Raw genomic sequence first — 15,686 nt, 5'->3', positions numbered from 1 at the left:
ACAACATTACCTTTCGGTGCTAGGTTAAATTAAGAGAAATGAGGTATTGACGTTCTGTCTGGTGTGCACGTACCTCTTTTTGACGGCGACGCTTTCCGTTCCGTTAACTCTGGTACGGAGAACGAGCTGGCTGAAAATAAAATCTAATATCTGAGTTTGAAAAAGTAACGAAGAAACTAAATATTTTTCCCATGACAATAACATAATGACGCTTTTCAGGCCATATACGTAAAGATGTCTCGCCTTTAGTCAAACTATGCAGCATATTGTGACGATTACTATTGTTCTGCTAACATCTATGCTCAGAAATTAGTTCAAGTAGAATAACGTCTTGTTATCTTTGCTCTTGCTTGTAAGACAGAATGTAAATATTTTGATTTGAACACGTGCTCTAGTGTGTGTTTATTGTTTGACGGTGTGTTATAGTGCGTGTGTAACTGTGTGTTGTTACAGATGTAGTCGAGAGGTTGTCCACCATGTCTTACAAGCGAGATTCGAATATATTTGCCGGTTGTCTTTTAGGAACTTTTAAAGGTAAGTCTACCCTTTGCTTAAAAGTCATGCAGAATTTTCAACAGCCACTAAATGCCGGTGACTGCGGCTTAGAAATTGTTTTTCCGATAAATATGTTTTATAAAATAGTGATAACTAGCTAAAATAGTGATAACTAGCTACCTTTCCAGTTCCATGTGGTTCATCTTTCATGACATTAGTTGAGTGACAACAGGTTGTGAAGATTCTCCCCTCATTAACTGTATGTGGACCTTTTTTCCCCCCATAAGCATCAGGTATCCCCCTCCTGCTGGCGATTTCATGCGACACGGACACACGTGTAATAGTGAGAAATAAGACCAATTAAATTCAATGACTCATAATATGGTGACTTCGGCACTACAAATCTAATGATGTGTTTGTGTTGAATAAAAGGATGTTTCCGTTCTAGCCTAATTGTCTAAATCTATGACCTGTTACAACATCTTACTGACAAAGTTTTTTACCATTACTGAGCTATATAGGCCACGTGGTCTGCCACACTATGTTAATGATATTACAACAAAATCTCGTATATCCTTAATCTATTTCTAGAGAGTCCTTTGTCAACCAGGCCTTATAGAGACCCCTTTGTCAACCAGTCCTTATACAGTTTACCCGAGTATGGCCCTCTAAACTTAGCAATGTAAATTTCGGTTATTACGTATGTTCATTGTTCACTACTTATGTTCATTGTTTTGCAGATGTAATCTGTATTGGCCATTTCTGCCTGTTATCTCCATTTTAACTCGATCCACATGCCTCCCCTCCCAGGGTTACTTTGATGTTCCATGGATCATTTGTGCAATTAAATGTGATGGTGTGTAATGACTCAGTTTACATTCAACTTACACTTTCGTATGTTAATATGGCTACAAGCTGGTTATTTACTAGTATTTTGTGTTAATACATACTTGAATTGTAACCGTATTTGTACTACAGACAACTGTTGGATTCAAAATGAGATTTTCACTCTGCAGCGGAGTGTGTGCTTATATGAAACTTCCTGGCAGATTAAAACTGTGTGCCGGATCGAGACTCAAACTCGGGACCTTTGCCTTTTGCGGGCAAGTGCTCTACCAACTGAGGTACTGGAACGTAGGAGACGAGATACTGGCAGAAGTAAAGCCGGGAGGACGGTGCGTGAGTCGTGCTTGGGTAGCTCAGTTAGTAGAGCACTTGCCCGCGAAAGGCAAAGGTCCCGAGTTTGAGTCTCGGTCCGGCACAGAGTTTTAATCTGCCAGGAAGTTTCAACTGTTGGATTCTTTGTTTTGTCCAATGAAATGATGTGGAAAATTTGAAAAATTGTTTAGGCACAAAGTAAAACTTATATTTAATTAACACATGAACTCATTTTACATACTGGCTATGCACACAGTATCATTGCCAATCAACAACCATAGAATATCATTTCACAGAGGTCTAATACACTCAACACCAAATGTCCTATGCACAGCTATACACACTAGAAAAATACTTTGTTCACATTTCTCCAACACTCTCGCTTAAACAGATGTTTCTCAGATAGGGAACACTACACATCACAGATTAGATCGTAATGGTTCACCATCTTCTGAAACTTATCTTTATTGAGAGTCCTGTTCAGGAGATCTGATAACATTTCTTCTGTGCACAGATAATTGATGGTTATATTTTCCTGCTCCAGATGATCTCTGGTAAAATGTCGGTTTAGGTCAGTATGGTAGGTTCTCACACTGGTGACATTATTGTTGGCAAGCTTAACAGCCTCCACATTATCGCAAAATATCACAGTTGGGTTTATATATGTAAGAGATTTATTTCACCCATCAGTATTCTGATCCACAGAGCTTCTTGGCTAGTGGACAATAAAGCCATATATTCAGCTTCCACAACGTTCAAAGCAGCTTTTCTCTGTCTCTTGCATTACCTGAATATCAAGGCTCGCGTTATTTAAAGCAGTTTCCAGTGATAGTGTCTGCTTTCCAGGTTACTTCTCCAGTCTGCATCACTGTACCCTTCTAAATTTGTGTGTCCCTTTTTTAGAATATTTTAGCTAGTAATCATTAGTTGCCCTTAAATTCTGAATATCCCATTGAGTGCCAACCAGTGTTTTTTTCTTGTAACATTGCAAAACTTGCTTACAGCATTTGTGGCAAATGGAATGTTTGGTCTGGAATTGTGTGCTAAGTACAGTAGACTTCCTACAGCTTCCAGATAGAGTACACTTTCTTTACATTTCTTCCCCCATCAGTTATTAACAGTTTAGCACTCTTTACCATTGAGGCTTACAATGTCCCACACCAAACTTTTGTAAGATTTTTCTAGTTGGTTGGTTGATATGGGGGAGAGAACCAGACTATGGGGTCATCAGCCCAATTGCTCTGAAGAGGAAATGGCGCTTGGCCTGATGGGGTATTTTTACACAGAATAAGCAAAGGAAGTTGCTCCCCTTCTTGCAGCGGTGTATCGTAGGTCTCTAGAAGAGCGTAGCATTCCAAAATATTGGAAAAGGGCACAGGTCATTGCCGTTTTCAAGAAGGGACAACAAACAGATGTGCAGAACTATAGACCTATATCTCTAACGTCGATCAGTTGTAGAATTTTGGAACAAGTATTATGTTAGAGTATAATGACTTTCTGGAGACTAGAAATCTACTCTGTAGGAATCAGCATGGGTTTCGAAAAAGATGATCGTGTGAAACCCAGCTCGTGCTAATCGTCCACAAGACACAGATGCGGGTTCCCAGGTAGATGCCATGTTTCCTGACTTCCACAAGGCATTTGATACAGTTCCCCACAGGTGTTTAATGAACAAAAGAAGAGAATATGGACTATCAGACAAATTGTGTGATTGGATTGAAGAGTTCCTAGATAACAGAAAGCAGCATGTCATTCTCAATGGAGAGAAGTCTTCTGAAGTAAGAGTGATTTCAGGTGTACCACAGGGAGTGTCGCAGGACTGTTACTATTAACAATATATATAAACCAATTTAGTACTGGAGGGCAGTGTAGAGGGTAAAAATCGTAGAGGGAGACCAAGAGATGAATACACCAAGCAGATTCAGAAGGATGTAGGTTGCAGTAGGTACTGGGAGATGAAGAAGCTTGCACAGGATAGAGTAGCATGGAGAGATGCATCAAACCAGTCTCAGGACTGAAAACCACAACAACATAAATGACTGTGTGGATAACATCGGAAGTTCACTGAGACTATTTGCAGATGATGCTGTAGTATATGGAGAGGTTGTAACAATGGAAAATTGTACTGACATGCAGGAGGATCTGCAACGAATTGATGCATGGTGCAGGGATTGGCAATTGAATCTCAATGTAGACAAGTGTAATGTGCTGTGAATACATAGAAAGAAAGATCCTTTATATCACTTAGCTACACTATAGCAGGTCAGCAACTGGAAGCAGTTAATTCCATAAATTATCTGGGAGTAGGCATTAGGAGTGATTTAAAATGGAATGACCATATGAAATTAATCTTCGGTAAAGCAGATGCCAGGCTGAGATTCATTGGAAGAATCCTAAGGAAATGCAGTCCGAAAACAAAGGAAGTAGGTTACAGTTCACTTGTTCGCCCACTGCTTGTATACTGCTCACCGGTGTGGGATTTGTACCAGATAGGGTTGATAGAAGAGATAGAGAAGATCCAACGGAGAGCAGCGCGCTTCATTACAGGTTCATGTAGTAATCCCGAAAGATGATAGATAAACTCCAGTCGAAGACTCTGCAAGAGAGACGCTCAATAGTTTGGTACGGGCTTTTGTTAAAGTTACGAGAACATACCTTCACCAAGGAGTCCAGCAGTATATTGCTCCCTCCTACGTATATCTCACGAAGAGACTATGAGGATAAAATCAGAGAGATTAGAGCCCACACAGCGGCATACCGTCAATCATTCTTTCCACGAACAATACGAGACTGGAATAGAAGGGAGAATTGATAAAGGTATTCAAGGTACCCTCCGCCACGCACTGTCAGGTGGCTTGTGGAGTATGGATGCAGATATAGATGGGGAAGGGAGTCGGCTGTGCCCTTTCAAAGGAACCATTTGCCGTAAGCAATTTAGGCAAATCATGGAAAGCTTGAATCAGGATGGCTGGATGCGGGTTAGAACCGTCATCCTCGCGAATACGAGTTGATTGTGCTAACCACTGTTGTACCTAACTCGGTCAGTTTTCTTGTATACAGAGATTGATCAATCCATAATTCTTCCATGTTGGTACTTCTTAGAATCTTGATGCCTAAGTATTGTCTAATTTCATCTAAGTCATGCATATTAAATTCTGACTGTAACCATTTTTGAAGGGTCAATTTTATGCCCATATGGCCATGCTTGTAATATCTTCCTTGCATCTTTTATAATTTATACTTTGATCTGATTATGACTGTGGCAGGCCCAGTTTTACCAAAGTTTTATAGAAACATTTATTCCAGCAGTGGCCACTCTGCTTTAATCTGTACATGCCGTTTTCAAACACCAAACTTCCTTTTTCCCTTGATAAGGTCTTTTAACTTCATCAGGTGGGATCACATGTATTTCCTCTTCCAGCTTTCCATTCATATGGGCTGTTTACACATCCATTTGATGAATTAATAGATTTTCTCTTACTGCAAGAGCTAAAACGTTTGTTAATGGTGAATATTTCACGACTGTGAGAAAGTCTCATGATAATGTATTCCTTCTCTCTGATAATATCTTGTAACTATCAATCTGGCCTCGAATTTTTGTGTTGCACTCTCAGGATTTTTGATATTCAGTTCCCATCCTGTTCTTAGTGGCTTTTTATTTTCAGGCATGTCAACCTATTCATATGTATCATTATCCAAAAATGACTGTAATTCCTTTTCCATTGCCTCTTTCCAACTTCGAGCATTGGCACTTGCCTGAAAGTTTCGGCAGCATACGTTTCATACTCTGGATGTCATTTTGGTGTGTAAAACACCTTAAACTGACTTCCACTATTGAATCTTCATCCTCAGTTTCACTCTCAGGTAGCATATCAGTTTGCTCTTCATCCTTATCTTCCTCTGTTTCAGTTTTCATCTCTTTTTAAGCATTATCACACCTTATATTTGGTTGAATTTCTGTATTATTTTGACTGTTTTCCTTTATTTAATGTTCAGAATCCTCTAAAAATACTACATCTCTACTGCTTATTATCTTCATATTCACAGGATTATGAAATCTGTATCCTTTGGAATTCTCACAGTATCCAACAAAAATATCTTTCTGCGATTTTGCACCCCGTTTACCTCTGAATGGTTTTGTAATTTGAATCTTGGCTTCACATCGAAAGATTTTCAAGTGCCTTAGGTCCAATTTTTTCCAACTCCATACTTCATAAGGTGTCTGGTTTGTCACAGCTTTGGTAGATGATCTGTTAATTAAGTACTCTGCTGTTAATATGCCTCTGCCCAGAAACACATAGGTAGCTCAGCATCTCTTAGCATAATTCTTACCTTTTCTGCAATAATTCTATTTGCACATTCTGCAACTCCATTCTGAGAGGGACTGTAGTGAATGGTAGTCTCATGCCTGATACAAATATCATTCAACTGTACCTTAAACTATCTGTTTATATATTCTGATCCGTTGTCTGATTTAATAATTTTAATTTTTCCTTCCCATCTTTCTTTTGACCATTTTGCAATAAACAGCAAATACATCACTCACTTGATCCTTAGTGCTTACAAAGTAAACATGAATGTATCTAGAACAATCGTCTGTGAATGTCAGGAAATAGTATTACCTCCTAAGGATTTATTCTCCGTATGTCCACAGAGATCTGTATGAATGAGTTGCAAGACTTGAGTAGATCTGATTTGACTACCCTGCTTCCCTTGCAAACATGCCTCACATTGTACGTTATTCTTTCCACAGTTTGCCATTTCAGTTGCCATATTCTCCAATAATGCCATACTTTGTCTATTCAGATGTCCAAATCTCCTATGCCACAAGAAACATTATACAGCGTAAACAGGGTGATTTCCAGTTTCAGCTATATCTTGAACTGTATTTAATGTGTAAGTACAGTTTACATTAGTTACAGTAGCTACAATATCGTCACATGAGTCAATTATTTTGGCGCCTGCTATATCGAAGATAACCTTGTTACCCTTCTTTACTATTTTGCTTACTGACACCAAGTCAGTTGCAATATTCTTCACATAATGTACATCATGAGCAGTAACAATTTGTTTTTCCCCATTCAGTAGCAAATTAAAGTCAGCTTTTCCTGCGAGTTCACACTTTAACTTAGTCCCCTCAACTGTGGAAATTCTAATGTCAATCCTTGAATTGTACCATACAAAACTGATGGAGTTTTAATAATATGCACAGATGCTCCTGAATTTAGAAATCATTCTACATGATTGTCGCTTGCTTCACTGAAAGAATAAAAAGCAGAAAGTGCCTTACTTGTATGGGTAGTTTTCCTCTCAGGACTATTAGAATTAAAATGCTTCTTTTCATTAATACTCAACCTTTTGTTACACTGTGAAGGAAAAGTTCCAATCTTCTGCCATCTGAAGCATTGTATTGGTTTCTTCTTCTTGTATTTAGAGTGTAAAGTTGACACTCTTTCTATCTTTAGATCATAAGAAACTGGCTCATTTTTCACATCTGCTGAATCTTTACCTTCACACTGTCTGCTGTAATGGGTATTCCCGAACTTTCCAAACCCATAATCATTGGTGAATATTTCTCTGGTAGTCCAGCTAACAATGAAGTGCCAAATCATTCTTCGCGGTTCCACAACCAGTGTTCCTCAGATGATGTGAGATTGAAATTATTTTATTCACATATCCATCCGCATTTTTGTACTTCTTTAATCTTGTAGTTATCAGCTCACAAAGTAATCCTACTTTACTGGTTAAACTTCCATCTTCAAATGCATTTTTCAGTTTGTTCCAGTCCTCCTTTGCTGACATAGTCTTTTCTATGTGAACATAATTTACTGGCTCAATCAAAAGGATTAGTTTTGATTTCGCATTCCATTTCTTAGCAGAAAAACTAGGTTTCAGTGTACCAATTACGACATCCCAAAGGTCATCCAATTGCAAATACGCCTCAACAGCAAATTTCCAAGTTGCATAATTCTCACGATCTATGAGCCACTCTATTTGCGGTGTTTGTGTTGTACTCATATTAACAGTCACTTTTATTCACTGTGCAGTCAATGGAACTTTATATGAACTTCTGCACACTTTAGTGCAAAAACATGTCACCGTGAAATTTATTAACTCACTTTAATTCAGAGCTGGGCCCATAACATGTTAGATTCTTTTTTTAGTGCAGCAAAGTGATGTGGAAAAAATGTTTAGGAACAAAATAACACTTATGTTTTATTAACACATGAACACATTTTACATATAGGCTATGCATATGATCTCGTTGCCAGTCAGCAACCATATAACATCATTTCACAGAGGTCTAATGCACTGAGCACAAAGTGTCTTATGCTCAACTATACACACTGGAAAAAATAGTTTGTTCACATTTCTCCAAGAATAACTAATATTGAGTGTCGGCTGTTGATGATTGATGTCTATTGTCTATGTGTAATTGCAGTTGGTTGAAAGCTACAGTTAACATGAAGTGTCACTGCTTGTTATAACTTTTCAAACTTCAGAATGTTGTTTATTAATACATATAGTGTACTATTCAAGTTACTTTGATGATACACTTTGTCCACAGTTTAAACAACACTCCCTCATTCTGACTTAAATGCATTGTTTAATAATAAGCAAGTGGTTTTATGTATGGTAGCATGATTCCAATAAATACATTAGGTTTATAAAACAAATCATACTTGAGTTTATTGATCAGTGATATATATGCTTAACGTTGATGTAATTTTGACAGATGATTTACAGGAATAAGGTAACATAGTGGAAACATTAAATAAGGGATTTTAGTGCCCTGCACGAGCTCCATAGGGGATGTTTGCCATCCTGTTGTCCCAAGATGTAAAGTTCATATGGCATGTGACGTCATACATGACAAACAGGAAGAGACTTTGTAATTAATGTCACACAAGTAGGAATTGTGGAATTTTGAGTTGTGGCAAATGAAAAATATGACACACCTCTTGTCACATATGAACCAAAGCCAAAAATCTGTTAACCCCACTATAACAGGATGGCAGTAGGCCGGTCTGGCTTCATTGATTACATGACATTGGGCTATTGCCTGGTTCTGGTGTTTGCAGTCTTATGACACTGGAGCTGACCACACATCTCAGTGACCAGCATCTGCTGTCTTGCTGTGACCTCAATGCAGTTATGGGCTCTGACTTCTGCTTCAAGGTCTCCTAAATTTTTTTCCCTGTTACAATTTCCTCTCTCCTGTGGAAAAAAAATTCACCCCCGAATTTTACTGACAGAAAAACACTAGTTTATTTGAATTCATATTTGCTCCTGCAATCATGGTATCACACTGTACATTATTTGACGGACTTCACTAGCAGTTATCTGCATTTTCTCACATTCACTGAGTCCATATGTCCTCATTTGCACACTTTTTACTTTCGGTCCTGATAGCAGCAGTGTTATTTCACAGCATGGACTAGGAATAGCATCCTGTCAGCTAGTCGACCTTATATTTTCCCCACGAAGATTCACATCTCCCATATTCTCAGTTACTTTCATCATGTTCCTCTAACTAAATCAAATATAATTCTCCAATACTACACTAAGATGTTCCCCACATGTATACAAACAATATGACATGCTATCCGGCACTAGCATTAAAACAAAAGGCATCCCTTGACCTCACAATTCTCTTTTCATTAATCTATATGCATACTACCCGGTTACTTTAACACCATGATCTAGCAAATAATGAAATATATCTACAAGTTTACACTAGTATCCAAGAACTAAACAGCTTATCATAATACATTAAAAAGGAGAATACATGTGCTGTGGACTACATTTTACCTTAACTGAGGGGGAACAGGACTGACCTATGCAAACAGAATGGTTTGTGTACTGCCATATTGTGTAGTGATACTAGCCTGTATGAACTCTGTGGTTTGTGCACTGTTCTTTTGCTCCATATTCTTATACCTTAGCTATCCAGAATATTTTACTTGACAACAGTAAGAGATCTGTGGTAACTTAGCTTTGGTCACAATTTCAAGACATCATGACTTGGGAATCTGTCTGAACTTTCTTCCGCTTTTCACCCTTTATTGATTCCTTAATTAATTCCTTTTGCTCTGAGAGATTTATCCAGTGGCCCTGCTTCAAGAACTCACTGATACCACTGACCCAGCCCTAGGAGCTGCAGCAGTTTCACCTGTGCTGTGCAAAAACCCCAACATTTTCCCAGCCACAGGCACTGTATCAGACGCACCTGTGCTGTACTTAATTCTTCCCTGATCAAAGGCTCTATAACAGCCCCACATGTGTCATACACTAAAAAATCTCCTTAATTTCTTTACTGTCACCTCTCTTCCAACTTCTGATAGATTTTCGCACTATGTCATTCCTTTATCTGTGTCAGCTATTGCTTGTGGATCTACCACTATTATGAGCATTGCTTCTTGAGGCACCTGCAGTGATTTAATTGACGACATTACAGCTTATGATGCATCTAGCATCCATGTGATACTTTAGCACTTTGGCTGTTTTCAAACAATGCCGCATGATGTGAAGACAATAAAACCTAATCTAACAATACTATTGTGATGCGTGATGTGAAGACAATAAAACCTAATCTAACAATACCATTGTGACTCTTTATTCCAGTTCTAACTAATTGACATTTTACCAGGGCTTAGACCTATCTTAACAACCTCGGAAGTACCTGTTAACTATTTGTTCTGGGTGTCACACTCCCCAGATTACATTTTCTGACATTCCTACCTTCGCCATGATCTTAAATCCTATGTTATGCCTATCTCTAATTACTGATATACTCTTATTGTCCTTTCTCATCCTAAAACCTCTACTTTATACAATTCCTTATTTACAGCAAAAATCCTTATGCCTCCTCTCGCTTATCCATATGAAATTACCGAAGTTTACGGGTACCCAAGGTTTTCCATGCCTGAGCCAGGCACACTGTCTTCACTGGTTGGTGTAGTGCCATATTTTATGGCAAACCCAACATACTATGGGATATGCATAGGGCAGAGTGTCCAGGTAAATTGCACTGGGTGCATGTAGCTGGATTTAATGATTCGACCCTCAGTTCCTTACTGAACTCCAAAGCATTATCTAGCCCTGAAATCACATAAAAAGGTAAGGAAATGTCAAACCAGAGAATGTAGGGAACCCCATGAGGGAAAGTAAAAAGGTTCGTGTTGCTGCTTACATATCTTGCTGTCCCTATTGAATCACTGCTTGTAGTCTTCTGCCATCAGTATGCTGCATATTTTCTTGTTTGTTGTTGGTTCATCAGACTCCAAACCATCTCAGTTTTGACATCAAATATAGATGGTAGAATACAGAATTGTCCATATTGGACAACAAAATGTACCAGGGCAGGGATAGCTTCAACAAGTAAACTGAAGTTAACATGAGCAGTTCTTACTTGTCAGGATGGGCGCAAGTCTTCCTGTGGCCATAGATGGTTTCAGAGACATGGGAGATGTTTGAGAAAGTGGCAGACAGCCCACTGGTGGACACATGCAGTCTTTTATCCAATCATTCAACTTGAGTCATCCATGAACATGAACAAGTCTTTAATGATTCAGTCCGGCTTGTACAGTCCCTCAAGCGCATTTCCATCTTCATGTAATATTCCGTGCTGAGCGGCAGGAGTAGTAAGACCAGTGGCACAGAGAGGTGAGCTACTTACCGAGTGGAGTATCAGCCTGGTGTGCTGTCTCAGTGACAGTGATGCAGATACTGCACGAGTCTTCATGTGGCTGCAGTGCAGAGCTAAGGCAGCCAGCAGCATCATCATCTGCCTTTAAAGCAGGCCACGATGTCCGAGGGGGATGGCGATGGTGTTGGCCGAGGTTGATATGTGGACTCACAACTGGAGAGCAGGGCACTGATGACCTTAGGAGTTAAGTCCCATAAGATTTCACACACATTTGAACAAATTTGAACTGGAGAGCAGGAGCAGGTGGCTGGTGGAGTGTTGGCCATCCAGGCTGGGCAGACAGGTGGCGGTTAATGGTTTGCAACCTTAATGTGATTGAGTTACAGCGATGGCACTGACAGAGGCAGACTTTGCGTCACTTACGGCCCAGCTGGCTGGACATTGATGAGCTGGTTCAGCCTTGGGTAAATACTGTTCCTTCTTACTGATTCCACGGCAGTCCAGAGTTCCCTTGTAATATTCTATTGTCTTAGCTGTATGTGTATACCTGTTGAAAACTTTGTGCAATTGTCTAGAATTAAAAAAAACCAAATTGGGCCAAGTGGTCAATAAATTAAAAATTTTACGAAATTACGTCTTTGTTTCTCTGGATGTTCTTGAAAACTACTGCAGATACACGTCTGGGACATGTTTTATTAGATTCACCAGACCAATAACAACAAAATAAATGGACATCGTGCTTTACTTTAACCTCGTACAGTTTTGCGGTGGCTTCATATTAGCAAAGTTGTTAAATTTCAGGCAAAATCTTTTATTAGCTGTAACTCCGTAACTAAACATTTGCAGATCTATGTTAGTATGAATTTTTTTCTTTGGTTTTACTTTTAGAATAACATATTAAAATATTTGCGTATCTTCGTGAATCACCTTGTATGTGTCTCCACATGTTGTCCTCATGTCACCATATCTGTGATGAAGAAATCTTCATCACTTCCATTGCTTTTTGCAATTTAGTCTGCCAAAACACTTTAATTTCACAGAAAACTGATCATACATGGTGTATTGACCATCACCTGGCTCCACATATGATGTCTATGTTTTAAAGTCTCATGCAAGGTGTCATACCCCACAAAGTGAACTTTTAAATCAAACAATGGAAAATCTAGGATGGACTGTAACAACATTCTGAAAAGGAAAGTTGCTACTCACCATATAGTGGAGATGCTGAGTTGCAGGTAGGCACAACAATTGCCTACCTGCAACTCAGCATCTCTGCTACATGGTGAGTAGCAACTTTCCTTTTCATAAAATGAACTTTTACAAGTAACACACACACTTTCCTCACATTGAAATTCAACAGTATGAGAGTTCCACCACAAGCAACACATTTGCTTCAAAATGCCGTCCTGTTACATGTTACATTTTGGATCTGCCACATCATAAAAGATGTTACATGCCACATCATTATTATGTTAAGGATCAAAACCAACACCAAGTACTGAATGTTCAGGTGACCTGAACAAATGATTTATTGACAGTATGCCATAAGAGGTATACCAGACTGTAGAAATTCTACAAGTATGTATAACTATGAAAGGAAGAAAAAGACACTCAAGATGCAAAATCAGGATGAATCAGGAGGCATAGAAGAGAAGTATTCAAGGGTTATTGATAGTAACATTAAAGATTACAGCTAAATAATGAGTTGTTGGCAAACAGCCTGGAGATGGCAGACAAAATTAAAAATAAAAAACGAAATATTACCAGATACCAACGAAAATCAGAAATAAACGAAGGAAAAAACAGAAGCAATTGGTGCGAAAATAAAATAGGTGGATGCTAAGTGATGGAATGATAATGAAAAATATAAACAGATTGGTCATATAATTAATTTACTCACCAAGGTATCCTTATAGAACTTTGGGCTGCTGTACGTATTCTAAGGAATGGAAGAGAGCAACAAACTTGGAACCAAACTGCAAACTTTAAAGTATTGATACTAAAACCAAACTGCTTGTTTTCTCATGTTTCAATGACCACATAAAACAATCCTTCCCTTATCTGTGTGAGTTTGACACTTTGCCAACATGCAAAATGTGCATACAGTGAAAGAAAAGTTCCTTGATCTGCACATGGCCTGTTTTTTACACTAACTACTTGGTCCACTTAGCTAGACATATTGATGATAAATAAAACTCAAAGGGGAGGAGTTCTGCATTTAGTTGGAGCTCAGTGCTTCAATGAAATTGAAGGTGTAATGTCTTCACAATATCTCTTACCATAATTTGCGATATGGCCAATTACTGTAGTGGTTGAGATTTGTAAGTCAAAACAAATGCCATTAGTAGTCTCTGTGAATACATAATTTCACAACTGCGAGTGCCCCAGCCACCAATTTCACAAAGGCCACCACTTGATGCCACAGCATGGCTGCTGTCCATCTCAGGCACCCTAAGAAAGTGCTGACTCAAATAACTGTACCTGGCAGTAACTGTTGGGACACTGCTTCTTTGCAGGTGCAGACAGCAAAGTACATGATTCCTAGGCATAGAGGATCTCCAACAGACTGTCATTTCTCAGTATGCTCTTGTAGGAGTTTAAAAATAATGTTAGTGCTGCATTAACGAATGTGGACGCGGGCAGTATAGTAATGGGTGCAAATGGCACCAGTACTGTACTGAGATGCATTGATGCTCACAAGCGCTTTTTTCTCCACTGTAAATGTTGCTAGGCACAAAGTTGACTTAAATTTCTGTTTTAATGTACCAGTATGGAATACATTTTAATATTTTGATGAACATATGCATGTAATGGTTTTGCCTTTAAATGTTCAGCTGGTGCATTGTTTGGGTTGCATTTGTAAAAAACTTGAAATAATAATTTGTTTTGTTTAGGAAACCTGTAATTGTGTTTAATTCTGTTTTGTGGTAAGGCTACTATGGCAGCAGGATCTCATCAAGAAGCGGGTGTGCATTGTGGGCAGAAGATATTCAGCATTCCCTTGAAGAAAAAAATCAACACTACATTTATTAAGATTACATTTTAAACTTGCCATTCACAGCCTTATGGAAATTATTTGTATGTTTTTAATATGATCTTACTAATCTGTCCCTGTGCTGATATATTGTAGATAATTTAAACATTTTAGTATAAGCTGTATCCTCTGTTCCGGAAAACAATGAAAATAATGGAGCACTGGCCTTTAAAGTTCTATGTGAAATGCTATATCTGTGTGTAGTAATTGCTCCTCCATCTCTGATCATGGATAAATTCTAAAATATGTCATATGAACAATGAAGTCCTTCCTTGCCTGATGTTTGACTTTACCATTACGACCCAGTATGCAGACCTGCTGATTGTTTTAATTTAAAGTTTGACATCGGATTACAAATGACAGTTAAGAAATATTTTTTTATGAAACGTAATTACAAATTAACAGTTTTCATAATTTTCTCTTTGCTTGTACTGTGAAACCTTGCTCCTAGCCAAATTTTGTGGTTCTAGGCCCTATAAGTTTGTGAGTATTAAAATATGTGATAAAATGTGGTATCTTTTGATTGCAGTGACTTTGAAGCTTCAAATTTTTTACACTGAAAAGGCACCATAGATCTCAGCGACACAAATTTCATCTTGATACATCTATCTGTTCCTCAGAAAATGGGTTTTTAACAGTCAGATGGACAGGTGGACAACAAAGCGATCCTATAAGGGTTCCGTTTTTACCGACTGAGCCACGGAACACTAAAAATAGAGAAACTACACTGAAGTTAGGCACTTGGATATAATTTAAGTGGCACAGATATGTATACTGCCATAAAAATATAATTAGCTGAAGCATTTCTAGGCACTTCCAATTAGTATTTGATTGCTTTGAATTATTCTTTGTGGGAAGGAATGTACAATATAGACATCTGCCTGTCAGATAAGACTACTACTTTGAACCAGCATCATTATATAAATCTTCATTTTGCAGCACACAAATAAGATACATATCGTAAAAAAATCTTTTAGTGGTATTAACTGAGGTTCAGGGTCCTTAAAAGTTGTTTCTAACAGTGTTTATAAGAAGTTTGCGACTGTTTACTTGTATTTGTTGTGTTTTGGTCTCTTTGATATTCTTTCCAGTAGTATGTGAAAGATTGTGGAATGTTAGCATGTTGTAAGCAGGGTATTGAATTGTGTAAGTAATGATCCAAACAATGCCGCTCTGTTACTGCTTGGTTAAGGATTGAAGTCAGGAGCTAATACAGTATTTTTTTAAAAAAAAGGACATGGGAAAAAATTAACATTTAAATATTTCTGTGCAATCTCTAAATTCTCTTATGTCGTGAGGGCCATATCTTTCTATGCAGATAGGAATCTACAAAATGGTTTGGCGTTCAGA

At 38.3% G+C, this 15,686-nt stretch overlaps 1 protein-coding gene across 2 annotated transcripts in view; it reads left to right on the top strand.

Moving 5' to 3' along the window:
- Positions 1 to 304: 304 nt before the first annotated feature.
- The window catches only part of LOC124545589 (WD repeat-containing protein 74), a 98,325-nt gene continuing 82,943 nt past the window's right edge, over positions 305 to 15,686 (top strand). The window contains exons 1-2 of one of the 2 annotated variants that reach the window (XM_047124547.1): positions 305 to 364; positions 454 to 534. In XM_047124547.1, coding sequence (XP_046980503.1) covers positions 477 to 534 — 58 coding nt within the window. In that variant the 5' untranslated portion in view covers positions 305 to 364; positions 454 to 476. Of the gene's footprint in view, positions 535 to 15,686 lie in introns of both variants that reach the window. The other variant, XM_047124539.1, reaches the window with a different exon arrangement.

Source organism: Schistocerca americana, chromosome 1 (genome assembly GCF_021461395.2).
Source record: "Schistocerca americana isolate TAMUIC-IGC-003095 chromosome 1, iqSchAmer2.1, whole genome shotgun sequence".
Classification (NCBI taxonomy): Eukaryota; Metazoa; Arthropoda; class Insecta; order Orthoptera; family Acrididae; genus Schistocerca; species Schistocerca americana.
This window is presented reverse-complemented; position numbering and strand designations above follow the sequence as displayed.